At 35.4% G+C, this 26,630-nt stretch overlaps 1 protein-coding gene across 3 annotated transcripts in view; it reads right to left on the bottom strand.

The window, feature by feature from the left end:
- SFMBT1 (Scm like with four mbt domains 1) overlaps window positions 1-26,630 on the bottom strand; it is a 124,522-nt gene that overhangs the window by 11,045 nt on the left and 86,847 nt on the right. For all 3 annotated transcript variants that reach the window (XM_026680522.2, XM_087954896.1, XM_087954895.1), the window contains exons 4-17: window positions 24,958-25,052; window positions 20,190-20,430; window positions 19,579-19,667; window positions 17,762-18,008; window positions 16,517-16,614; window positions 15,644-15,745; window positions 14,499-14,649; window positions 13,707-13,789; window positions 11,480-11,606; window positions 10,996-11,109; window positions 9,475-9,517; window positions 7,330-7,394; window positions 5,342-5,481; window positions 1,664-1,773 (exon numbers count right to left, since the gene is read on the bottom strand). In XM_026680522.2, coding sequence (XP_026536307.1) covers window positions 1,664-1,773; window positions 5,342-5,481; window positions 7,330-7,394; window positions 9,475-9,517; window positions 10,996-11,109; window positions 11,480-11,606; window positions 13,707-13,789; window positions 14,499-14,649; window positions 15,644-15,745; window positions 16,517-16,614; window positions 17,762-18,008; window positions 19,579-19,667; window positions 20,190-20,430; window positions 24,958-25,052 — 1,705 coding nt within the window. The remainder of the gene's footprint in view (window positions 1-1,663; window positions 1,774-5,341; window positions 5,482-7,329; window positions 7,395-9,474; window positions 9,518-10,995; window positions 11,110-11,479; window positions 11,607-13,706; window positions 13,790-14,498; window positions 14,650-15,643; window positions 15,746-16,516; window positions 16,615-17,761; window positions 18,009-19,578; window positions 19,668-20,189; window positions 20,431-24,957; window positions 25,053-26,630) is intronic.

The following is a 26,630-nucleotide window of genomic DNA, read 5'->3' as shown; positions in this document are numbered from 1 at the left end:
AAACACAGAAAAACACAGGAGACAAACACGAGGTGGCTTCATACAGTACAGTAAACAAACCAAAGTCTACTATATTATGGCTTATAGCTTATGGTATTTTGATTTATAAAGTAGGGCCTATATCCGTGCAAGTCTAGTGAACTGTAGCTTATTAAATAAATAATTATGAAATGATGAATTAAAATTTGAGTCAGGCCAGTCATAAACACAAAGAGAGGAAGAAATGTGAGTAAATGGGATATTACCATATGTTAAATTTCTTGGTTTAAAATATTATTTATTTATTCATTTAGATATATAAGGATGTCCAATTCCTTTGCTGACTTTGGGCAGCACAGAAATAAACACAAGTGCAGTATCTAACAATGAAAGAAAATAAACATTATACAAGGGTGTTGGAGCATCACCCTACTTGATAGCTGCCTAAAGAAAGGCTTGTCATAACTATGACTTGCAACTCCCTACAAGCTTTCCCACTGATTTTGCTTGTTGGAAGCTGGCAGAAAGACACAAGTCTCAGTCATGTGAGGTCCTCACTTACTGATGAATAATTCTCACTTAACAACAGGAACAGGGACTGCTGGGATTATCATCTCTGTGATGTGATCACATGGTATCATGCTTTATAACCACATTACTTAGCAATGGAAATTCCAATTACCATTGTGAACTGAGGACTACCTGTATATGCTACTGTTTATTTTTGTTCTTTTTACATTATTTTCCTTTTTTTGCACACTAAAGCAATACTTGTGTTAAAAATGCTTGCCTTTTTGGTTTATTACAAATATTATAGCCTCAGTCCTATCTCTGAGAAAAGAACATCGAAGGTCTGAATGCAGCACTGCTTTCCTAACAATTATTCCAGACAGCAGGGAAAAGAGACTAACCCATTATCAACCAGAGCTGAAACAGCAGTAACTTCTGAACTACTGAGGTCTTTTCTATTTCAGGCATTATTGTGAGAAATGCTCTGGAATAGCCTTAATATTATTTTATCAAGTCACTTTCAAAGCAAAAGCAAATAAAAGAAATTGCAATAACCCAGTCTTTCATTCCCTTTCTGCTTGAATAAGCCTCTTAACCTTTGACTGAATAAATAAATCAGTTGCTTAAGGCAGCCCAAAGATGGTTATTGAATTGGTGTGCTTGTAATTTCCATGTAAAAACACCATCAGCGGAACAGAGGTTTTAATTAGGAAATACTAGGATGAGACTAGCAACTTTCCCTTTCCCATCTCCCATGCAGCCAACCAAAACCTGTTCTTCCAGCCTAAATTAAATTACAGAGTGGAGAGACTGAAAGGGGCTAGTTGGTCTGTCACAGGTTTTATTCCCCTGGCAGAAAGACAATCCTGAATCCAAACAGTGCTGATATCTCATGTGGCTTTTCAACCCTTTGAATGACTTCTAATATGAGGACAACTTTTATCTACAATTAGGATTTATACTGCAGCTATAAAAATACATTATCCTAGCAGCTTCTGGTTTTTAAGGATTAAGAGGGGGGTGGGGGCGGCAAGTAGCATATGAATATCCATTATTGCAGGAAAGTTCAAGCTTAAGTCCTGAAAGTGCCATGCAAAACAACAGCTGTACTGACAGTTGTCCGTATAACTAATCTAGCTCTAATAGAAAAATATAAATATATGGAGTATTTTACTTTGCTTTCAAAGTCTCTCCATATCCATGCCACGAAGGTTCTTCATCTAGTTGTATTTCTCTAAGAACACGGCTAGGTTTATAAGCAGCGTTGATCAACAAAGAGAGAACCTAAATTCAGAAAGAGAGAAAAATAGATGTAGCATTAATATGATCAATAAGATTTATTTTAATATATTATTGTGACTTAGCTATTTATATGACCAGCATAACAAGTTTGTAACAGTAAAAGCAAAACAAACCTTATTATTAATTCGTGCAATTTTCTTGGAAAGGTTTGCTCTTACCTCCTTCCTAGGACCGAGAAAGCCCAAAAGTGGTCCAGGGTCTTCCAGGTGATTTTATGTACCTAACTACTGCACCAAACTGGCTCTCAACCAAGCACCTAACAGTGTATAATTTGAAACAGAAATTCCAAAATCTAGTAGCATTCCACCCTCAGTGTAATACAATGCTTTTATTAACTTCCCTCAATTTTATTCAGGAATTACTATAAAATAGTTTCCTAGTAAAATGGTCTTGTAATTAATATAGAATGCTTTATTTCTATGCACATTTCATTTCTTTTGATTGCCAAGGAAATAATAGTTTTGCCTTATACTAAAATATAATAAATAAACGTGTGTGTGTATTATGTGTATTTAGTATATAAATATACTAAAAATAAATATAAATTCTTAATGATAAATAAGAAAAGTATGGGGTCTGGAGGAGACAAGCTTCTTCCAAGTGAATGTCTTCCAGATATCTAAAACTACAATTCTAAGATTGACAATGCTACCTGCTAATAATGGGAGTAATGAACCCAAAATATCAAGAAAGCAATAAGGGGATGATGGTGATGGCAGTGAAATACGGTACAGGTAACAGATAGAAAAAGGTTCTGAAGAGAATTTCACTGAGCCGGAGGATTATGGAACTGGAAGAGGAGATAAGAAGCCAAGCTGTGAATGAGTTATTGAAAGGGAATTTGAAGAAATTTCACAAGGGGTAGTGAAAAAGCAGAGGCCACTTATTACAGAATGAAAAAAAGTAAAAAGCATTGCTGGAGTTGGTCAGGATGGATTTAAAAAAGAAATATACACTTCCTCACCAAGGAAAACACTGAAAAGACTACTGACATATAGACCTTGAGAATATTCAACATGACTGTTTGAATATCATAAAAATTATGTAGCAATCCTGAATCTTGAGTACTAGACAGTATCTGACAATGCTGCCAATAAGTAGCATTACCAATGACATCTAAGGCAGCTATAATAATCTGGGATGTTCTCAAAGGATTATAGATTTATCATAACAGATTCAATTACTGACTCATCAAAATTGGTATTTTGCCTTGGGCAGTTTTGGCTGCTACAAAATTCAGTCCCTGGTATATATCTAACACCCATACATCACTTAGGCATTTCTAGAAAACAGAACATTAATTATAAACCCCATAAAAGCTATTTTTCCTTTAGCTTTTTATTTATTTATAGCAAATTTGTATTCCATTTACCTTTTCCAAAAAAGTATTCCAGTGTGCTTATATTATAGCTTTAAAAAAATCTCATTTTTTTAATATGATAAACTACTGTATTCCACAGAGACAAACAAAAATACTCACATACACTACCAGCTTAAAGTTGTTTTTTATGCCAATTCTAACCACCACTTAGTCTAGAAGTGCAGTGATGTATTATTTCCCGTCAGTGGTGAGATTCAATTTTTTTTACTACCGGTTCTGTGGGCGTGGCTTGGTGGGGAAGGATACTGTAAAATCTCTAGTCAGAGGTGGTATTTGCCGGTTCTCTGAACTACTCACAATTTCTGCTACCGGTTCTCCAGAACTGGTCAGAACCTGCTGAATACCTCTGTTTCCTGTGGTTAGATGCTAGTTAGTAAAAGAAATGCTTTTCCTGCCACTCTGGGTGCCAGTCAGAGAAGTGGAAGCAGATTTGACTCTGTCAACCCCCATCCCCAACAAAAAAAAATGAAGGTGGAAAAAAAAAAGAGAAAGGAAGGTGGAGTAGGAATGGGAGCAAAGTATAAAGAATCAAAATAAGTGGGAGCATGGAATAGGAGCCATTGGGCAATCACTATGTTTATGTATTAGTCTCCAAGGAGATTAGGGTGGAGGGGAAGCTTTAAAATGTCTAATAATGTATATGTTATATCGCACTCCTGATCTAAAACTATACCATGGCAGTTCATCATAAAGTATTATACAATAGCAATAGCACTTAAGACTCATATAACGCTTCACATTGCTTTACAGCCCCCTCTAAGCAGTTTAGAGTCAGCATATTTCCCCCAAAAACCTGGGTCCTCATTTTACTGACTTCAAGGATGGAAGACTGAGTCAACTTTGAGCCAGTAAAAATCAAACTGCTGGTAGTGGGCAGAATTAACCTGCAATACTGCATTCTAACCACTGCGCCACCATGTCTCTAACTACAGTTGTAATAAAATGAAATTGATACCAATAGGCCCAATCTAATTTCATGGGAGGAGGGGGATTCTTCAACCAAACTGCTACCACTGTGAAAGCCTTACGACTAGTTCTAAAATCTAAAAACTGGCAGGAAGTTGCCTCGCCTAAGGACTGTGAGATCAGCTAACAGCAGCAACCCGGACTCTAGGAACTGTCATTGCTAAGAAATGTGCTTGCGCTTTTTGACCACGTTGCTTAGCGACAGAAATTCTGGTCCCAATTGCTGTCATAATTCAAGGACTATTTATATAGTACAGGGAACAACTCTGTTCCTCTGTGGAATAGGAAGAGATCCAGAGTCTAGCTTTTCTTTTTTTAAAGGATACTGTGGAACTCTATTTAATTCATGCATGACTTTCCAGGCATAGCTCTTGAAAGTTTAAAAATCTACATCTTCTTGGATTTTTAAACAAAGAAAAGTCCATAAAAAGCCATGCGAAGGCTCAAAATAACCAAGTAGAGATAGACAGCTACAGCAGAATGAGAAGATCCTTTTTCATAAAAAGCACAGGCAAATGTGAATATGATGATCAAGGAAAGTTTCTACAAACCTTGCTGCTGGATTTTGCAGTTTTCTCCACAATTATTATGGGATACTCCTCCAGATAATAGGGGTGCAGTATAAAGCACAGTGTGTGCAGTATCTTTGATTTATCAGGGAACAAGCCAACTGAAGTCGAAACTGGTCTACATTTCTGATACCAATTCCAGGATCTACATATTTTTAGCCAGATATTTGCCCTGAAATACACTGCTTTGGAGGTTTATCCTTGGCAGTTCTTTCCTCTGTTTAAATTTTATTTCTCTCTGCCTGCTTGCATGATAATAGCAACTTCACTTATGGAGGAAAACAACCAGGATGTTGAAATGAAACTTGCAAACTGAGAGGGAGAGGGAGGGAGGGCAGGAAACAGAATCTTATGAAAAATACAGAGAATTAAGTAATATATGCTACCCTTATTATTGAAGCCCAATTCCCAGAACACTTTTAAATATTACATCTCGCTTTTCTAAATGATTGTTGATTGTATCTGAACTTTTGGTGATGTGGTGTTTTTATTGTTCCGTAAGTGGCCCAGTGTCAGATTGTGGCAATCTTACTGCTGTTCCTATCGTCTAACAAAATCCCAACATTCTTCCCCAAAATAATACAAATGAGTATTATAGAGTAGATACATAGCCATGCATTGCAGATGTCCTTACCTCTTTAAGAACAAGGACGCAATTCCCAGGTCCTACAGATTGTGGGAGTTCTGCAATTCTCCCTTTGTTAAGATAAGGTCCTGAGAAGCATCGGTGATTAAAGTAGATCTTTGGGCAACAGTATTTACCATTTGTTATAACTGGAAAAATAAAATAATTTCTGAATGCAAACACCTACTTAAAACATCCAAAAGATCAATGAATCAATAGAAAATAAAGTAACAGGCAGTTTCCTATATATAATGTACAGTGGCGGTTCTAAACTTTTTTGGCACCAGGGACTGGTTTTGTGAAAGACAATTTTTCCACAGACAGGTGTTGTCGTTTCAGTTTTGCTCATCAACTTCTAAATACTGGTCCTCTTTGAAATACACATTTGGATGTTTGCTGCTACATTTTTCCCACTTGGTTATTTCAACCACTGGGAATGTTAAATAATCCAATAATAGCAATAGCAACAACAATATCACTTAGATTTATATACCACTTCATACTGCTTTACAGCCCTCTCTAAGAGGTTTACAAAGTTAGCATATTGCCCCCAACAATCTGGATCCTCATTTTACCCACCTCGGAAAGATAGAAGGCTGAGTCAATATTGCCTTCTAACCACTGCGCCACCACGGCTCTCAATCAATGGTGTACTAACCTAATTAAACCTTGGATTGGGAAATGCTCAAAATAAAGAATGTTGCCTTGTCTGAACTGCTGGTGGAAACATATTTGGACGAAAATCTGAACAACTAAAACTTATTATAAGAAATGTTAGGTGAGGCTTCACACCTTGTGGGTATTGCACTAAACCTGCCAACTTCCTTTTCATATTCCAATTCAATTGCAGAAGCCTTTTCTTAGAAACGATGAAAGCTCAATTCCAACAGATTTTTGTAAGTACATTTGGGTTACATTCGGGACTTAGTATAGTTTTCTAGAATGAAAAGTATTGGTGCTTGTTCATTTCAACTGATCTATTACCTTCTTCATCCTTACTTTCATTTACTATTAACCTTACGCTTTTGCAATAGGATAGCAAAAGCCTTGGTATTCATAATATCAGTTTTAGGTAGAGTACAAACATGACTGCTATATGGAATCTTATAATGCAGTTATTGTCCACTAAGAATATAGGGGACAGTAACTGTAGTTTTCATATTAATTAGTCATGATGAGGCCAAACAAAAGCTAATAGATGCAAGAAATATCTGATTCATAAAAAAACATTGTTTAATAATCCTGTAATGGATAGTCTCAAAAACAGGATTTTCCAGTGTTATACTGATTTAGGATTAAACAATACTGTACTTATAATTACTTTATTGCTCAATACAGCAAAATAAATTAGCAAGCACCTCTGTGATGTGAGATCATTGAAGTTAACTAATCTTATATTATAGCTATCCTTGGGATAATAATTACTTCCCTTAAAGGCATAATGTCACGTGGTTTATAAGTGGCATAGATAAAAATGAGATTATATTGGTGCATTAAAAAAAATACAATTAAATTCCAGAATGAGCACAGCTTCTACTTGTGTAAAGATACTGCCACAAACCATACCTTTTGCAGGCACTGCAAACCGTGCAAATAAGGAGTGTGCCAATAGATTGGTTTATATATTTCAGAAATGGATGTTAATTATTCAACATTCATTCATTAAACAATTTAGCAAATGATTAAATTTCACCATCTGGTACATATGGAATTTTACTCTCAAGTGGTCTTTAGTTTATAGAGTTCCCAGAGTTATCTGTAAAGGAGCGACAGTCCCTCATGGTAAAACTAAAATGTTTGAAAATGCATGCAAGAAATGTTTGCTCAGTAAAGCCTCATACCCACCAAATAGTTCAAGAAATCTAAGTCAATGACAGATCTTTATAATTAATTCAGAGCTATCATTTTCTATAAATATAAATAAAGCATACAGATATCATAATTAGATACGGTAGGTTGCAGTCTTATTGTCTAACATGTAAACATTGCTTTCTTACTAGTGTCAGTTGAGTTCAGTTCCTGGGTCTTTAATCCTTCACTGACGGTCCTTGAAGATAATATCCTGATAAAAAGTAGACGGGGGAAAAAAAAAAACAGGAATGGGAGATTAAAATTTGAATGTTACAGAGTTTTGTACCATATTGTTTTTTAAAGCAAGTATGATGTAAGACTCAGGCATATTGAGAATTACTTAAAGTATTTATCATCTAAAAGGAAGACAACCCTATTTAAAAGGAAGACAATCCTGCCATATATCAAAGACACATCAGAAGTGGCTACCAGGTTGTTGCAATCTCTAGGAATACCTATAACCCATAAATCCACATTCATACTCAGACAGGAACTTCGAAAGATCAAAGACAGAACATAGAAGGAAGACAGCAATAACATAACACACAGAGTCAGTTGCAACGATTGTAACCAGTTCTACCTTGGGCAGACAACAGTTAAAAACCAGAATCCATGAATACCAGCTGGCTATCAAACAACATGACCCAAACTCCCTGATCGCCCATCACGCCAATAACAAACAACGCCGGTTTGACTGGGATGAAGCTGAAGTCATTGGCCATGCCAAAACTCATCAGGCATATGAGTTTATCGAAGCCTGGCATTCTATCAATGGGTCCATCAACGAACACACTGATTTAGAACCAGTGTACAAACCAGTAAGGAAGCGGACCATCTGAACCACCAATCAATGAAAGTACCGACCACTCCCTCACCAGTTAAATTTCATGCCTCACAGCAACCAGTCTTGTGATTCAACCAGTCATAAGACCAACTGACCACCCAGTTACCTATATAAACAAAGAAAACACTTCATCCAAAACTCTGCTGAAGATATAACCTAGTTTGGTAACGAAATGTCCAGGAGCCGAGCAGCAAGATCGGAGGACAAAGCTCTGCCTAAAGAGAATCCTATATCTAAAAGAGCTCCTCCACCCCACCCCCAAATTGACAGGAACTCTAGTAAAACCAATCCTGGAGATTCATCATTAATTTGCTATACAGCTGTGGGCATATATGTATTCATGTATGCTCAGTTTCTGGGTTGGAGAGGTTTATTGGTTTTTGTAATTACATTTTTAGTTTTTGTAATCTGCCCAGTGTCATTGTGAGTGACTTGGGCAGCCATATAAATGTTTTAAATAAATAAATACATATAAATAAAAATGTAAAATGTATTCTTCCCAGAAGATGTACAACAAAACAGGGGCAGGCTCAGGACAATCTCCATTCTCAACCACCAATTAAATGAATTGCCCATAAATGTATCCTGTTCATAACATTAAACCCCATCTACATATAGCAAATATTCTCATTTGCATGTGTGAATCACTCTACTCAGACACGTATTTCAAACTTAAACAAGAAGAAAAAGAAAATAATTGAAGGTGAAAGTACTGGGAAGGGAAAGGAAAGGGAACAATAAAACTACTGGAATTGAGGCAAGGGGAAATAACAACTTTCAATTTTGAATATTTCATTCAGATGCAATAGAAACCAGAGTTACCTATTATGAGAATGAACCCCAACAACTATTAGATTTAAAAAAACAGGTAGTCATAATTCTCTTCTTGCCATGTGAATAAATAAATAACTAAATTCAATTTGTATAATCGCCCAATTCAGCAAGTGACACTGGGTACCAAACAAAGTTAAAATAAAATTAAAAATAATTACAACCAACACATTTCTCCATTAAATTAACTATACAGTTGTGTATAAAGCTTAGTCATTCCTGTTTAAATTGCATTATAGTTCTAGACTAGCCAATAATCATAATTCTCAGACCCAGCTATTCATTGAGGGTAGACGGGGAAGAAAGAAGGGAGGCACGTGTGAAAGCTATGTCATGATGCAAACTGCACCTGTTTTATATATATATATATAAAAGGGCAGAGTTTGCATCATGACATTGTAATATATATATTGGCATCAGTGTGGTTAGAAAAACATGTGATGGTAGATAAATATATTATAAAAAGTACCACAATGTAAATACATACAAAAAGGGGACAGAAAGAGGCACTGTTGAAAAAGGGTATCAAAATGCCCAGCTCTAATTACCTATCCTTGCATTTAATATTCTGAAAATCAAATCATTGTTCATTATAAACATTAAGTTTAATGCTTACTGTTTCTCTGGTTGAACAACTGCAATTTTCTTTTCCTTACTCACTGTAAAACAAAATTAAACATACTGATTATTAATCTAATAAAACACTGTAAAATATATCCTATGATGACACAAAGCAACTGCAGCTCTTTGCATAATAATCACAATGAATTGTAACCTAGTAACAAAACACCAATATAGAAACGATTATTTTATACTTTTTGATTTACAAATGGACACATCTCTCATTCAGTTCCTAAAAATATTAATTTAAAGTCTTCCATATAATGCACATTTCAGCAAATATCCTCTAAAGCAGGTGTAGGGCTCAGGCCCCAGATGAGTTTAACAGGAGTTTTTAATTTAAAAAACAATGAACTGGAACAAAAAACTTCTTATTGGTAGGGATGGCTTTGAAGCTCATAAGAAATTGAATAGCATGGCCAAGAGGACATGGTGGTGGAGGGTGGGGGGGAATTAGCTTTCTAGTTGATAAACATATTTCACAATTTCATGGCATCAGTTTTGCAAGTGCATCAACACATGCTGTCAAAATACCCACAGTGACCTCAGCTCTAAACACTTTCCTTTACAGTGTTTCCCCAAAATAAGACCCAACCAGAAAATAAGCCCTAGCCCGATTTTTTAGTATGCTAATGTAAGCTCTACCCCCAAAATAAGCCCCAGTGAAGATCTTCCATCAGCCAGGGGTGGGTGAGTGGCCATGGCCAGCACATGAGGTGGAGAGGATGTGGGGGCAGACAGTGTACTGCAGAAGCCAGTCCCACTGCTTGTGCTCACTGGCCCAGCCCTCCAAGCAGAGAAGCGGAGGGAGGCAGGTGATTCCGATGTGCAGCAGCAGCAGGAAGAGGCATGGGCGGGGAGGGCAGGTGATCTTATGCCCCATTGCTGCCATGGGCAAACTGAGAGACAGTGGGACAGAGGCAGTGGGATGGAGGCAGGTGATTCTGATGTAGGAATTCCCTGCGCCTCAGAATCGCCTGCTACCATTAAATCAGGTGTCAATCCATCCCACCATCTCAGCTTGCCCACGTTGCCTCAAAAATAAGCCCTACTGCATCTTTTGGGGCCCCAAAAAATAAGACCAGGTCTTATTTTCGAGGAAACATGGCACTAGTTCTCAGGCAATTTTAGAATTAAATAAAATTATTAATTTTATGCCTCCTATGATCTTTACAAACATGCTTATATATTGCAACCCAAGGTGTGTATCTTTTTATTATGCTTAACAAAAGCATATAAAAATACTTCAAAGTGTATCCACTTGTCTAATAGAGTTATGCACCAGTTTGCTGCAGTGGTCAAGTGTTGGCCTAGAAATCAGGAGACCATTAGTTCTAATCTCGCCTTAGCTATGAAAGTCAACTGGGTGATTTTGGGTCAGTCACTCTCTCTCAGCCCAACCCACTTCACAGGATTCTTGAAAACAGGAGGAGGATGGGGTATTATGTATGCTTGCCACCTTGAGTAATAAAGTAATAAAAGCGGGATAAAAACATCTAATAAATAATATTCATACCTACTACTCTGCGAGGAGGTCTAAGCTGGTATCCATTAGTTTCACACCAACCAACTGGAAATATATTCATAGATTCCACACTCACTATAAATTCAGGGACTGGAATTTTAGAACCTGCATAATAATAATGATCATAATGTTCTTAAGCACAATTGTCATCACTGCCACCAATATATCACCAGCATCTTACAAGGCTAACCAGTTGTAATACTTTTTATGAACTGGTACATTCTTCATTCCTCTGCACATGTGAACTAGTTCTAACTTTGTCAAGTAGCTCTGTCAGGTTACAAGTATCTTTTTTTAAAGGTGTTTAATTATCAGGAGTGGTAAAAAGAAATACAGTTTAAATGCAGCTATTTCAAAACATTTCCTGAAGGAAAATAGTATGACACTCAGGCAAAATACTTCTGTAAATGTGACCTGTAGAATGGCAAATCAACTTAAAAACATCTCTCTCTCTCTCCTCTGAAAGACAACTTACTTTCCAGCTGTAGCCAGAGATAGGAATCCTTCACCTTTGTAATAGTAGCCACACAGATTTCTTCTGGGTTTTCTGAATTCACAGCCTCAAGTTTCATGTTCTCCTTAAAACCATGCTCAGAATTTAACTAACACAAACAAAACACAAGATACATGCTTATTATATATTTTCAGTGCCTCACATTAAAATACTAATGAAAAATAGTTCAAAATAATTTTAGACACCAACAGAATGATGGTTCATATTTTGTGAATGTAAAACCTTTTAGAAACACATGAGGTTTCAACTGAACAACCCAAGTAATAACTTATATCTTGAATAAAATGCACAAGGTCTTTGGTTTCAAACTCAGACTTTGCATTACACAAAATTAAATAAGGCAAAAAGGATATATGTAGTTGGAAACTTGCTTTATGGCTGAAGGAAGACTTGGTTATGTCAAAACAGCCGAAAAAGTGCTACTCTACCACTTCAACCTAGAAGTATTGATCTACCCAAAATCTGAATGCAAACAATTGCCTGTAATGTTCATTTATAATTACACTTTCCTCCTCCCATCATGGGACTTCCTGCCTTAAGATAATGCTGTCCCTCAATACAGGATGCCTTTCTACAATTTTCAGGTGTTAAGAAAATGGCTTTTTCCCTTCATAAATACAGATTTATAAGTATACAGCCATTTTTATTCCTACATTAGCTTGCTGGGTTCTTCAAATAAAAAGAAATACCTAAACCTAAAATGCTGAATGCTAAACTGAATTCCAATTAAGCAATCTACCAACCTTTTTAAAAAGGATTATTATGATGGCTGGTTGCACAGTCAGCCAGATATTTAGGTTGGTTTTGGAATGTTTTACCTTTTTATTATGTTGTTACTGTAGTAAATCTACATTATATTTCAGGGGTCACCAACCTTTTGGACCTCAGGGACCACCAAACTCATTATTTTAAATCCCGGGACCACTAATGTGAATTTTGACTGATGTGGCTTGCTGACATTAGTGGGAGGGAGAAGGAGAGAGAAAGAGAAATCTGATCTAACCTTGGAGGGCTGGTGATGTTCTCTCTCTCTCTTTCTCCCCCTCTCTCCCTCTCCCTCTTTCACACACACACACACACACACACACACACACACACACACACAGATCCCTCACCCCCCCACCTCCTCCAAGGCATCCCCATTCCTAGCCTGCTTTGAGCTCCGTTCCCAGAGGGAGGGGAGGGGGGAAAGAAAGATCCGATCTAACCTCGAGGGCTGGTGATTTTCTTTCTCTTTCTCTCTCTCCCTCACACCCCCTCACCCCCTCCAAGGCAGCCCAATTCCTAGCCTGCTTTTGAGTTCTGTTCTCAGTCTGCACTCGAGGAAAGCAGCAGAAGTCTTTCTTTCTCTCCCCCCAAAATCTGTCAGAAATGAGTCTTTGCCGGTGCAGCCTCTTGGAGCAGGATGCCTTGTAGGGTCCCAAAGACTCATTTCTGGCGGAGTTTGGGGGAGACAAAGAAAGACTTTTGCTGCTTTCCTTGCATGCAGCCAAAAACAGAAGAAGAAGCGGAAGAAGCAACCCGATGGCCAGGCAAGTTCCCGCCTCCGCCCTTTCCCCCCCTCTCATCACTACCTCATGTTGTTCCTAATGCAAGTGACGGAAGCCTTGTGTTCCCGCAGGCCATGTGGGCGGCACAGCCTTGTGTTCCCCCGCAGCCTGGATTAATTGCTTTAGGAGGGTGCTTTGGGGGGGCATTTCTCTGTGGACCAGCAAAATATTCTCGCAGATCACCAGTGGGCCGTGGCCCACTGGTTGGCGACCTCTGTTATATTTCAATATCATATTTGGGCAATATCAATTGAAGATTGTTAGCTAATTTTGTGAGCTAAATCTTGCTAACTCTCTAGAAGCAGATTTTTTTATTTACAAAGGAGTATTCCATCACCACAAATCCTAATTTGCATCTTAAATTGCATAATTTTACTATATCAACAGCATTTGTAGCCAAAGACACAAAAGGACACTGTTATACAAGCTACACTATAAATTCTGGAAGAACACAATGAATATTAATTGCTACAAGTATACGTTTAGATTTCATAGTCTAAACTATGAAATCACATTCTAAGAACAAAGCAAGGATTTTAATACATGGTTTTATTAGTATGTGCTATGGCTAATGGACTTTAGGAATAAAATATGCATCAGTAAATAAAACCATTCACATTACTTTCCTGAATGCTTACCAGAGGAAAACAGCTTTGGGGAGCAGCTTCAGCTCCGCATTGCTTAAGATAATCTGCCCAGTCAAAGTCTTGACCTGGATAACCTGTAAACAAGAAAACAACAACTTGATTACAGCATTTTAATCATATTCCTTCTTTTAAAAGGTCTGGTTATCTTCTATTTATTCCCTTCTGGCTCTTTAATATTGTAAAATATGTCAGATTAAGATGATGATGATGACATTCACAGTTCTATGATCCTGAGTTTGGACAATCCTAATCTAATATTCTAATACATCGACTTACAACAATTGAGCTCAAAATTTATGTTGCTAAGTGAGACATTTGTTAAGTGAGTTTTGCCCCATTTTATGACCTTTCTTGCCACAGTTCTTAAGTGAATCTAGCTTCCCTATTGACTTTCTTGTCAGAAGTTCGCAAAAGATGATCACATGACCCTGGGATACTGCAACTGTCATAAATATGAATCAGTTAAATATGAAGCATCCAAATTTTGATCACATGATCACGGAGGCTGAAACTGTTGTAAATGTGAAAAATGGTCATAAGTCACTTTTTTCAATGCCATTGTTAACTTTGAATGGTCACTAAACAAACTGTTGTAAGTTGAGGAGTACCTGTATCACATTGACTTCCTTAAACATGAGCTTAACTATTTAAAAAAATAGTTCCAGACTTCAGAAAATTCTTCCCCAAGTCTATACTACAATTGAATTAAAACAAATTTAAATTACGCACATTTAAATGCATCTAGGAGACTGATATGAATGAAGGTAGATTTCATATACACACCAGGTGGAGGGTTGAGATGTAAGCCATTTTTCAGACTCCACTGTACAGGGAAAAGTCCAGCACTGTTGACATGACAAATAAAAGGCTGACTTGTGGTACAATCTGGTCTCAAATCATCTATTTCTATTAAGAAATATTTATCATCCAATACCTGCAAAACAGAGAAATGACTTAGATAATATAAAATTGAAATCATATGGAGTTTCACAATCATGTTTCAAGGCTATATTTGTTGAGATATTTACTGTCTATTTTATGTATTTTTATAGTTTTGTACCTTGCTGTGATTTTACTAGGGTTTTAACAAATTGTATTAAATATTAGCTATTTTAAAATAAAAAGTGATATTTGACAAAGTCTTAAGTATAACCCCTTGAACTTCAGATGTCATCAGTGAATATGACAGAAAAACATGGAGAATGTTAGCTTAATTTGAAATTTTAATTAAATTACCTCCAAGCATAGCTTTCCTTGCTCCTGTTATAATGGGGTGGATGCTAAAATTACTGTTCTCTTATTATTTCAATATCTATTAAGGAAAATCCCATTAGAAATTTTCCCTGAATTTTTATTAATAATATTTTTCATCCAATTGTGCCTAAAATGTTAGGGGCAAAGAAATGTATCATGGCTTATTATTAACTCCAATTTTTGAAAATTAAGAATCCAGCTGGATAGGATAAAAAAGAACAAATTATTTCAGTATTAATACCGATTCACAACTGCAATTTGTAAATTTTAGCACAATGCAAGAAAAAAATGCATATTTGTGTATTTCTGGAACCATATATAATTCCTGTAAAAGAATGTCACTGCTTAATTTTAAGCAATAAAGTTCTTAAAGCTGCTTGTGAGTCTATCTCCTTGCAATTCAATCCCAGATTAAAGGAACTTTCAGTTGCTTATTGATATAGAAACTGAGCTCTGCTTCTTCCATAATATCTTTTCATTTCATGTTCCTTGGAACTGACGCACAGAATTAAAACCAGGTATTTATAAATAATACTGAGACATGTTCTTGCTGCAAATGCCCTATAAAATTAGCTTCCATTCAAAGTGACCTAAATTAGTGTGAGTAAATTACAGGGAGTAGTTTTCTTTGCAACAGAGGAAATTATAGTTAGCAGCAGAGATACTTGTGATACCTTTGTAACTGTAGCAGGTGATATGGCAAAAGGAGCTTTTGGATTAATAGCTTCCAACTTCATGTTTACAGAAAATGCATGAGTTCCAACAGCAGGTTTGTCCTAAAAACGATTAATAAAAACTGTTAGTTTCTATCTCTCAACATTTTCTTAGTATCTATGCATGTATGTAGATACACATGTACATGTGTACACACACACACACAGTAATTTTTAAAACACCCTTATTTTGTTTGGGTCAGTTTTCTTTTCTGCTTTATATTGTTGTTGATATTTTAGTTTTTTGTCAACAAGGCAGTCACCAAGAAAGAAAATTATTTATAATAGAGAATGAGACCTTCAAAATATTTTCCATTGATAAAAGACACGTTCTACTTGTTTAATATTTCTCTGAAAGTAATATGGGAGTTTTCCACTTATAGGAAATCAACAAATTAAAGCTATCAACAGTTGCTCTCTCAAAAATAATTCAGCATGCTTTGTTCTTATGGTACAAATATTTCACACAATAATTTTAACTAAGACTTTTCTAAGAAACATTCTTTCAAATAAATTGACATATCATAACATTATGAAATTGCTTATTTTTTTAAAAAAATTGACAAAATATTTTTGAAACTTTCAAAACTGGGTCTGGGGTTTCCCTGCAGGATGGGAAATCAAAAGTTCATCTGTTTCATTAATGTCTAAAATAATCTATACATTATCTTATGTAGTATATTTTAACATTTTAAATTACCTAGTTTCTGATATCCAATAAGTAAAAACCTTAATTAAAATATTACCTTGTCTAGTTCCCAGAAATTACTTTTCGTACATATTAGATTTAATCATAGCATTTTCTAAGAATACAGTAAATGCCAAATGTCACACCTTGAACAGATCAGTGGGCACTAACGATTCTTCTTCTTCTTCTTTTACTTTTGCTAGAATTTCTTGCCATTCTGTCTCAGTCTTCAAATACTTAATAGCTTCAATAAAAGAATGATAGTTTGTTATCCCATTAAAAGTAAAACACAGAACTTTTAAAATGAATATATTAAATTACATTCATAGTAATGTAGCAATAGCAATAAGATTTATATACACTTCTTCATAGTGCTTTACAACCCTCTCTAAGCAGTTTCTGAGACAGCATATTGCCCCCAACAATCTAGGTCCTCATTTTACCAACCTTGGAAGGATGGAAGGCTGACTCAACCTTGAGCCAATCAGAATCAAACTTCTGGAATAAGCAGTGAGTTAGCCTGTAATACTGCATTCTGACCACTGCACCACCACTGCAAATAATGAAGTAACAAATATTTCTCCCTAATCTGTGTTCCCTATGAATGTTGAATATTGTCTTTTTAAAAAAAGCCCTCTTGGCAAACTCATAATATTTTTCAACTATCGTTAAAAAATACAAGAGACTTAAAAATACTTAAAACTCAGTATCTAAACTATAAAACTAATGTTTATAAATAATATAAAAACATTAAACTAGTAAACTACTAACTGGTATAAGTGACTAAATTCCTCAATACCAAACTACTGATTTGATAAATTACTAAATGTTAACATAGTTAATCCATTAATCAATCTTTTAATTAAATTACAAGTTAGTGTGAATATTTAACTTCCATATTCAATATAGCACGATGTATCATTATCTCAGTAGATCTTAAATTCCTTTTTACAATATTGCAATTTTTTCAGGAAGACATAATTTCACTATTTGCGAGATGATTTTAACTATTGTATCTGTAGTAGATATCGGGAGTTATCAAGATTTCTTACATAAAGGATCAGAATTCTACAAGTATCTCTGTATAAATAACAATATAGAAGGACACTGACTAGAATTCCTAATGTGCATGCATTTTCCATGCATTTTAGTTTGTAGAGTACTCTTACAGTGTAACTAGGAAGGTGTGTGTGTGTTTTCCTCAAAAGCATAGTCCAAGTGGAAACAAACAATGGAAACAAAGATTATTTTAAGAATGATACGTTTCCAAGGCAGCTTGACACAAGTATCATCAAACAAGGGAAGGGGGAAGGTCCAGAAAACTACAGACAAAGAAGATACTTTCTTTCAGTCTGCAGTGCTAGTTTGTGACTGAAAATTAAGTTTTGTACCTAAAGGTGGTTCAAGGATGTACCCTTGTTGAGATGCCCAACCCATTGGATGAAGAAAGGGATCTAAATAGAACATCCATAAGTCATATTGTTCTACATCTCCAAGTCCTTCATAGCGCAGCCTGAGTCTTCCACCAATGTTTTCCAGAACAATGACTATCCAAGCTCCTAGATAGTCTTTTAAGTGCTGACATTCAAGTCGTGATCCTGGTGCAATAAGATCCAAAGAATTTTTTCCTCGATGGAGCTGCAGAGTAAAAGGAAAGAAAAATGGTTAAGGACATCTGCCTATTCATCTATTCTAAAATACAACATTATTTATTTATGTATTTGCATCATTCATTTTCTTACACATTTTATGTGTTTTTTAATGACATTATCTGTAATATTTTTATATTTGTAACAGGTTCACAGTTATTGTGAAATAAGAAAGGATTTGCTATTCTTTTTTTTTTTTTTTTGCTTTCTAGGCTTTTAGTCTGTTTGCTTTTAAGTAACTAGTACATTATAGCGTTGATTTAGATTTAAATGTATATTCCTTAATAGAAATATATTATTTATTTATATATGTATGTCTATTTCCCACTAATCCAGAATACTAATGGGTGACCAGTTCTCCATTTTAATGTACTTTTTTACAAGATGCCATTAGCTTCCCAAAGCAGCAAATAGAGCAAAGAACTAAGCCAATCTGTAAATCAGATTATTGAGCTCATGAAGCAAACTTTCGATTCACTGAATCTAACAGTATTAGAAACCCTTTCTACATCTATGTCACCACAGTACTTTTATTACATACAAAGGTGAACAAAAAGAGGTGAAGGTAATTTTACAGACCAGAAAGGTTACTTGCAATTATGGAAAGGTTATTTCTGAAAGTTATAAAAATAAAATCAAGATGAGCTTCTATAAAATATTCTTTAGGCCATATAAAATACAAGATAAGCATTATGGTGTCTATGTAATTGTTTTCTTTCTTTGCTTCACAATCACTCACTCAGCATCTGTTTAAAGTTAATGAAGGCCCTGAATGGGTGGTACTTTCAACTGGTTTTCAAAGTTCTGACCATCATAGCACCTGCAAATATTATCTGGGTACTTGCCACTGCAGCATTCTGCTGTCACATGAACATTATTTGAAATCTCCCCTGCCAACCTCTTACATGCAAAATCAATGGGGAAGCCATTAGGGAATGTTTCAAGTCATTCACACTACCAAACCCCTTCTCCAACCCTGCCTCATTCCATAATATTAACCCATCTGCCTGCCTGCTTGTGATTTGCCTGGGGCTTGTGACTGACAGCTTCTTCACTGACTTAATGAGAAGCCAGCAGGAAGTCACAAGTGACAGTCACATGAGGTTTTCGCTTAATAACCCACAAACCTTGCTTAACAACAGCAATGAGGACTGCTAGGCTTGTCATCACTAAACAATGTGGTTATGTGATGTCACGCTTTATGACTGCATCGCCCAGCAATGAAAATCCTGGCACCAATTGCTGTTGTTAAATGAGGACTACCTGTACAATAGATATGCCACCCCACTGATGAAGTTCTTTCCCCAAAGAGTTCTCCATTGTAATCCCACCCCTCTTCCAGATTTTAAGTTTATTCTGAAACATGTTACAGTGTCTTTTATAACTATACAGCAAAATCTCTCTTGTATTAGTTTGCCACTAAATATATTCCAGAAAGATGAAGTTATAACCAAATTGGAGAAAAAACATGCCACTAATTAAAAAAAACAAGTGGTAATTATTAAGTTTTATTAAAGTGGACTCTTTACTTCTAAAATTGCTACTGTGTAGACACTTACCCCTTCTAGAAGACTGGCAGGAGGGCTGCATGATCCTTTCAGAATTTGCTGAAGGAATTCTATCTGATTGGGAATTTTATCCTTAATACCTAAAAAAAAAACCTAAGTCAATCGATATGCACTCTTGCTATCTTATAAGCAGCTTGATTAAAGTTACAGTTATCCTGGGAAGGTCAAAAGCAAACCCACATGTCTATGGTTCAACGTGTCTGCAACTTTTGGATTACTTAAGTGTACATTTCAGAGTTTTATGAGCCAAGTTTCTGAGTTCAAGGATGATTAAATCTAGAATAGGAACAGGTACAGGATCTCAATCATGATGAACCAAAAATAAGATTGTCAATAATATATGTTATTATTAAGTCAAACACTTATATTGACAAGATATTAAAAAGACAAATGGGTTGACATGCATGACTTTTAGGTATCATAGCAAATATGTAAAAGTAAATGTAAAAGCAATTTGTGCAAACATATTTAAAGTGACACCCATGGAAAACCAAATACAAAAATTTAGAGAAGAAGCCTGAACAACAAAATCTTAATCACTTTACAGGCAGTTATTTTGTAAGTTTACAGGGCCTACACTTTGTTCCATAGAAGATGGTTACCTTCAGGCACTTTGAGGATCTTCTTGTTCTGCTCACACCAGCCAAGCGGATGCAAATCAGCTGTCATGATATCACACCAAAAATCAGCCTTGCGGTCTTCTCCATAACCATCATAGCGCAAAAGTAGTAACTGCCCACAAGTGGTAATGATTGTGGCAACCCAATAAGTATCAGGGCCTGGTTTGATAGCAACCTCCAATTTCATGCCTGGTATGAAGCCATTTTGTGGGCTAGTATCCACCTAAAAGGGAAAAAAAATCAAGTCAGCAATTTTGACACTGTAACATTATTTAAACAATATTTGGCACAAGTTAGGGATTTCTGTTGATAACTGGGCAATAAGGAAGGTAATGAATTAACATTTCTGGATTGGTCAATTAAATAATCTATAATGGAAAATACTACAATCAGATTTGGATACAGTTTTAAGGATACAATGGTATTAACCTATATCAGACCATGTGTTTCCCCTCCCCCAAATAAATGATCAACATGGCAATGCATTTATAATTAATTAATTCACAACTATCTAGAAGCCCAGATTACAAACTTTAGTGTATAAAGCCCCTGCTTTATGCTCCCGGATTGCTACTGAAATCTATTCAATACAATTGATAATTACATCTATTTTGTACTTATAAACACAAAAAAACTAACTGACCTTACCAAGAAACTCAAACAATAAAGCCTTCAGGCTAAAAAAAAAAGCCCTGCCTGATTCAAGATATGATGCTAAAATATAACAATAAATTATTTTTAATTATATCATCACCTATCATAATGAAGGCAAATTACACACATATGAGCAATCCAAATATCTGAATTGTATTTGTTCTGCTATTATACGAATCATATATGTGTGTGTGTGTGTGTGTGTGTGTGTGTACACATACATGTATACACACACACACACACACACACACAAAGAGCCATTGTATAAATTTTCATTCCCATTCTATTCTCTTGAATTCTGACACTTAAAACAAACAAAAATTCTAGAAGATATTTGTATACAAAGTGAATTCCAAATCACTGGTCTTCAAAACAACTGAGAATCCTTCCTACTTCTGTATTAATTACAACTCTACAGAATGATCCTTGACAACTTAGATGACAGTAGTATACATTCTAATTAGGTTGCTTGTGAGTAGGAAAAATAATTTTGAAATCATTTTTATTAAATAAGCTTTACTCATACAAAAATGTATTTCAAATTGGAAATGAAGCAGAATTAGATAACTGTCTCACTCAGATACAAATGGAAAGTTTACATAAATACACAGTCCTAGATGAACACATAAATCAAGGCAGAATTTGGGCAAAGAGATTCTAACTAACAATAAACTAACAAAAGTAAATAAAAAATAGCATGTTCATAAGAATAAGAACAAGAATAAGACGCCTTAATTTGATACGTGTCTTACTATACAAATAAAGTATGATTACTATGGACAGGAACCAATATATTCAAAACATTCTGTTTCTTGTTCCAATAGCACCCTCTCATGGTAATCTAGTAAGACTACAGTAGTACAAGGCGATTCAATTTCTCATGCAATCCTATGACACTACAGAAATTCTTTGATCTTGCCCCCAGGTAATAGAACTGCATTCTCCATCTTTAATTTTTTAGGGTATACAAAGCAACAAAGTATGCTAGCTTATGATTGAAAAACTCTGTACTTGATCAAAGACACTTATAGTAACAATATTAGGGGAGGGGGAGATTAAATTGGTAAAATTTATACCAGAAGATAATTAAATCTATATACTCACTACTCCCCCTTGTGAAATGGATACACACATATATATTTATACAATTGCTCCAATATTTTTCTCATTTTCATATACAATACTTTGTATTTATATACCCGTACATTCACAGTACATGCATATACATGCTGCTTTCTTCTGGAATAAACCAAATTATGGAGAAAAGGAGTAAGAAATAGTAAACCATGCATGAGAGTAAAAAAGAGAGGGAAACATAGCTAAAACTAGCTTATACTAACATAATTAACTATACATCTCCAGGTCTTTCTATCACTGGGGGAGCGGGGATCTTGATACCACTACATTCATTGCTTTTTGCCCTCTGAATTTCTCTCCTTTCTCTTTTTGAGGGTATCATAAACTCTAGCGAACCACAACTTTCTCTACCTTTCTCTGAACTCATTCACTTTTCTTTTAATATATTATTACATTCATTAATTTATATATTTATATAGCTGCCAATCCCACAAAACATGACTCTGGGCATGACTCTTGTTGCATTTAATGATGGATCTTACTTTCTATATTTGAATAAAATATTCCATAATTTAAGCCTATCAACAAATGTATAATAAACGTTCTCACATCCCTATATTTCTCAATTACTTGCTGAACAGAAAAATCTGATTTATATACTTCCTGTCCAGCATAAAGCTGGACTTCCCAAATTTCGCTCATTGTCACATCTTGACAGTCCATATCAAAAAATTCTGCCAAATGCTTCCCTAGGAATGTTTAACACAAATATTTTTTTTTCATTTACTCAATACATTTCCTTCTGTTGAAGATAAAAATAACAGCATCCTACCAGTCATCTGGGACCAATGTATTCTTATGCATACATTAAACATGTCACATAGCCATTTCCTAGAAAATCCACATCCATATTTTAAAATCTCTTTAGTTACATCACCCATACATGTAGCCTTACCACTTTTTCAATATCCCTCACAACATTTGTCTAACTTTTAATAATTGCAGGATTTATTTTACCATTTATAGCATTTGTTCCATTCTTCAACATCATTTCTATTCAAACCTCTATAATATTCTAAGTAATTTCTCAGTTCTGTTTTAATTATTATTGTTGTTGATATAAGATATATTATGAAAACAGCAACATGTATACATCGGTTTTCATATCCACATGATTAGATCCTTCCCAGGGATCTAGGATAATTAAAGATATTGCCCTGATATATGTGCTGTTGTAAGTAATAAAAAAATGTCATTGGTAAATTGAGATTTTATCTATTCCTATTGTGTCCAAGTAATTTTTCAGATTTTGGTGTATGGCACACCAAGCTCACTATTATTGGCACCACTAGTACTTTCCCCCCATTTATTTGATCTTTATTTGGAGATCTTTAAGTTTCCCTATTTTTTCTACTGGTAGTTATTTCTCACTGATTATCTCCAGCTATTGCAATGCCAGTTATCCATACTTGTTTCTCTATAACTATAGTCATGTCTGGCTTGTTATGGGCTAAATATGTATTTGGAAGTTACCACCTTAATGACTTCACTCGACTACTTTTTCAGTGTTGTGATTCCAACAATTCTTTGCTGCTAGTAAGTTATCTTTATTGTTGTCATATTATTATTGTTGGCCTTCATATATACTGAGTTCTTCCCAAGAACCTAGAAAGTCATAACACATTGTTGTAGTATATAACATAGAATAACAGGATTGGAAAGAACTTTGAAGTCTTCTACCCACTTCTTGATTTTATACTATTCCAGATAAATGGTTATCCAATCTCTTCTTGAAAACCTTTAGTGATGGAGCACCTACCACTTTTGGAAGCAAACCAACTGATTAATTATTCTCATTATCAGAAAATTTCTTCTTAATTCTAGGTTAGATCTCTCTTTAATGATCTTCCCACCTATACTTTTGTGTCCTACCCTCAAGTGATTTGGATAATAGGTCAAACTCCTCTTCTCTATTCTCGAGTACTAGAAGACTGCTACCATGTTACCCCTAGTCCTTCTTTTCATTAGATTAGAAATACAAGTTCCCTCAATCTTTCATTGTACAGATTAGCCTCTGGATCCCTTATCATCTTTATTGTTCTTCTCTGTACACCTAGAGTCTCAACATCTTTTTTGTATCATGGTGACCAGAATCGCAGTATAAAGCAGTACTATGACTTCACGTGATGCTGATACTATCCCTTAATTAATGCAGCCTATAACTGTATTGACTTTTTGGCTCTTACCTGTTAGGGTGTCAATTGAGATACCTAGATCCCTTCTACAGAGTTGTGTTTTTAATGGTGACAGCCCATAGCTGTACTATATTCTAAAATGACCCTATAGTTTCTAAGTTAGAATCAATGTATTTCTTGTTGAAGGTTATATGCTTTCATTATTTGAAATTAATAAACCAACATGTCAAAACTTACAGTCCCTGTCCAATTATTTTGTTAGCAAAAAAAAAAAAAAATCAGTAATGTACTTTTATCTGCAGCATTACATTTTAAAAAGTAGCAAGTTAATTTTGATGTTTTATCAGTTCACTTGTACTAAAAGGAAACAAAATAAAAAGGAAGGGATGACTGAGTGAGTAAGGTGTTGTCAACAAGGCATGGAAGAAAGCCTTAAGATGATGAGTCAGCAAGCTCTTTGCAGACTAATTATCTTCATGTGTTGTAACTGCAAAAGATTTCACTTTGCACCATAGAACAGCCACTCTCACTTTAAAAATATTTAAGTCAGCAATTCTTTGGATCTGTCTCTAGTACTAACTGAAACACAAGAGTCCCTCTTGCAAAGCAAAGGACAAAAATAAATGCTCTCTATTAGTTATTCCCCTTTAAATGGGACCTGTGAGGATATTACTAAAGCCCAAAAGTTACAGCAAAGAGCTTAAGGGACTGCACTTAGAATTCTCAAGGATCTGAAATGAAGAGCTTCTGCACATTATGGCTACCAAGGGATCAGAGTTTAAAAAACACATGCAGAAGACAACATTGACCAGATGTTTACTTACATGTCTAAAAGAGCTGTGAGGTGCTGCTGTTGCTCCTGTATCTTCCAAATAGTCATCCCAACTGAACTCTGCTTCTTCCACAACAGATCCTGCATCTACAATCAGCCAGAAACAATGAACAAATCTTAAATGGAAAGATGTAATTGTATTGGCATTATAAATTTATTTACTGTAAATGTTTCTTTTCCCCTGCTTTGAAGACAAAGGAAATATTCTATTGAAATTGTGTTTATTAAAATGTACATAACACCAAATAATATAGATAATATGCACTAGTGTCAATTAAACAATATCACTTGTCTGTCAGATATCAAAAGGTAGCAATATAAATTACTAAAGCCCTTATGCTGATATAGTGGTCTAATGCCTAAGCTGTAGTGAAGAGTTGTTTTTTTAAAAAAGATAGAATGTACCTTATTTCAAGAGTAATGATGGAAATTATATGAAAAAAACTTTTCAAGTTTAAATTGATTTGGAAAAGAATAACAGGTTTATGAAGTAGGCACTAAGCAATTTGCAGATATAAAAGGGCAGCTGCTTTTTCATAAATCATGTTGGATTTGTGACCTATGCCCATAAGCAGTGTTCTTTTGATTGTATTGGAGCTATCTTTAAATAAAAATATATTTTCACAGTCACTGGTGTCCTTATTCCTGAATGGAATGCACTTTTAATTTGGAAAAGTATACTTCTATGGATAAATACTTGTTTTATTAAACGGGAAAAAAAAAAAAACCACAGGTGCAAAAACTATGAATGAAGCAAAAGATCCATAAAAATCTCACATCTTGCTCTTCTTCTACCATGTAGTAATTGTTTAAAGTTTTGCCTGATCAAACTCTATTTTAAGTTCTCAATTACTGATGGAAGAAATTCATTCGCTTAATATGTATAGTATGTTTTCACGAATGCCTAATTTATATTATACAGATAGTCCTCAAGCTACGAACATTTGTTCAAGCAACTGTTTAGATATATTACAGTATTGTTCAGTGACCGTTTGAAGCTACAATGGTGCTAAATGAATGGCACTTATACAAAGTCCCTTAAGTTACAACAGTTTGTAGTACCCATATGGTCACATAACCAAAATTAGGATGCTTGGCAGGTCATCTGTATTTATGACAGCAGCAAGAAAATGGTAGAAGTGGGCGGTGGAGCACAAATCGGCAAAAACGTTGAAGTGCAGGGGACCAAAAGGGGAAAAAAGGGGAAAGGGAAGGAGTTGAAAGGGAGGCAGTTCATTATCAAAGCCTGGAGCTAGGAGGGCCCAAGCCGCAAGAATGGGTCCCTGGCTAGTCACTGATGGAATTCAGTTAATGATGGCAGCAAGAACTGTTGGGATTGTGTTAACCTTTTTTTGTCTTTTAATGAGTTTATAATCCTTTGTATCCGGGTGGAGTCAGGACAACTGAATGGAGCAGAGTGTTTACTGGCTGGATGCCCTTCCTGTTGCCAATGCAGCGTTCACAGCTGATATTTACTCATTGTGCCCAAAGAGAGAAATATTTGCCGCTACCTAGGATTGAATTTACAGCCTCCTGATTGTGAGGCGAGAGCTCCAACTTCTAGGCCACTGCACCACTCTGGGATTGCCAATACGGTCATGTGAAATTGCACTTTATGATTGCACTGCTTAGCGATGGAAATTCCAGTCTTATCTGCTGTGGTAG

This window comes from Notechis scutatus, chromosome 2 (assembly GCF_049901735.1).
Source record: "Notechis scutatus isolate UNSWTSFEM ecotype Mainland chromosome 2, rNotScu1.2, whole genome shotgun sequence".
Taxonomy (NCBI): domain Eukaryota; kingdom Metazoa; phylum Chordata; class Lepidosauria; order Squamata; family Elapidae; genus Notechis; species Notechis scutatus.
This window is presented reverse-complemented; position numbering and strand designations above follow the sequence as displayed.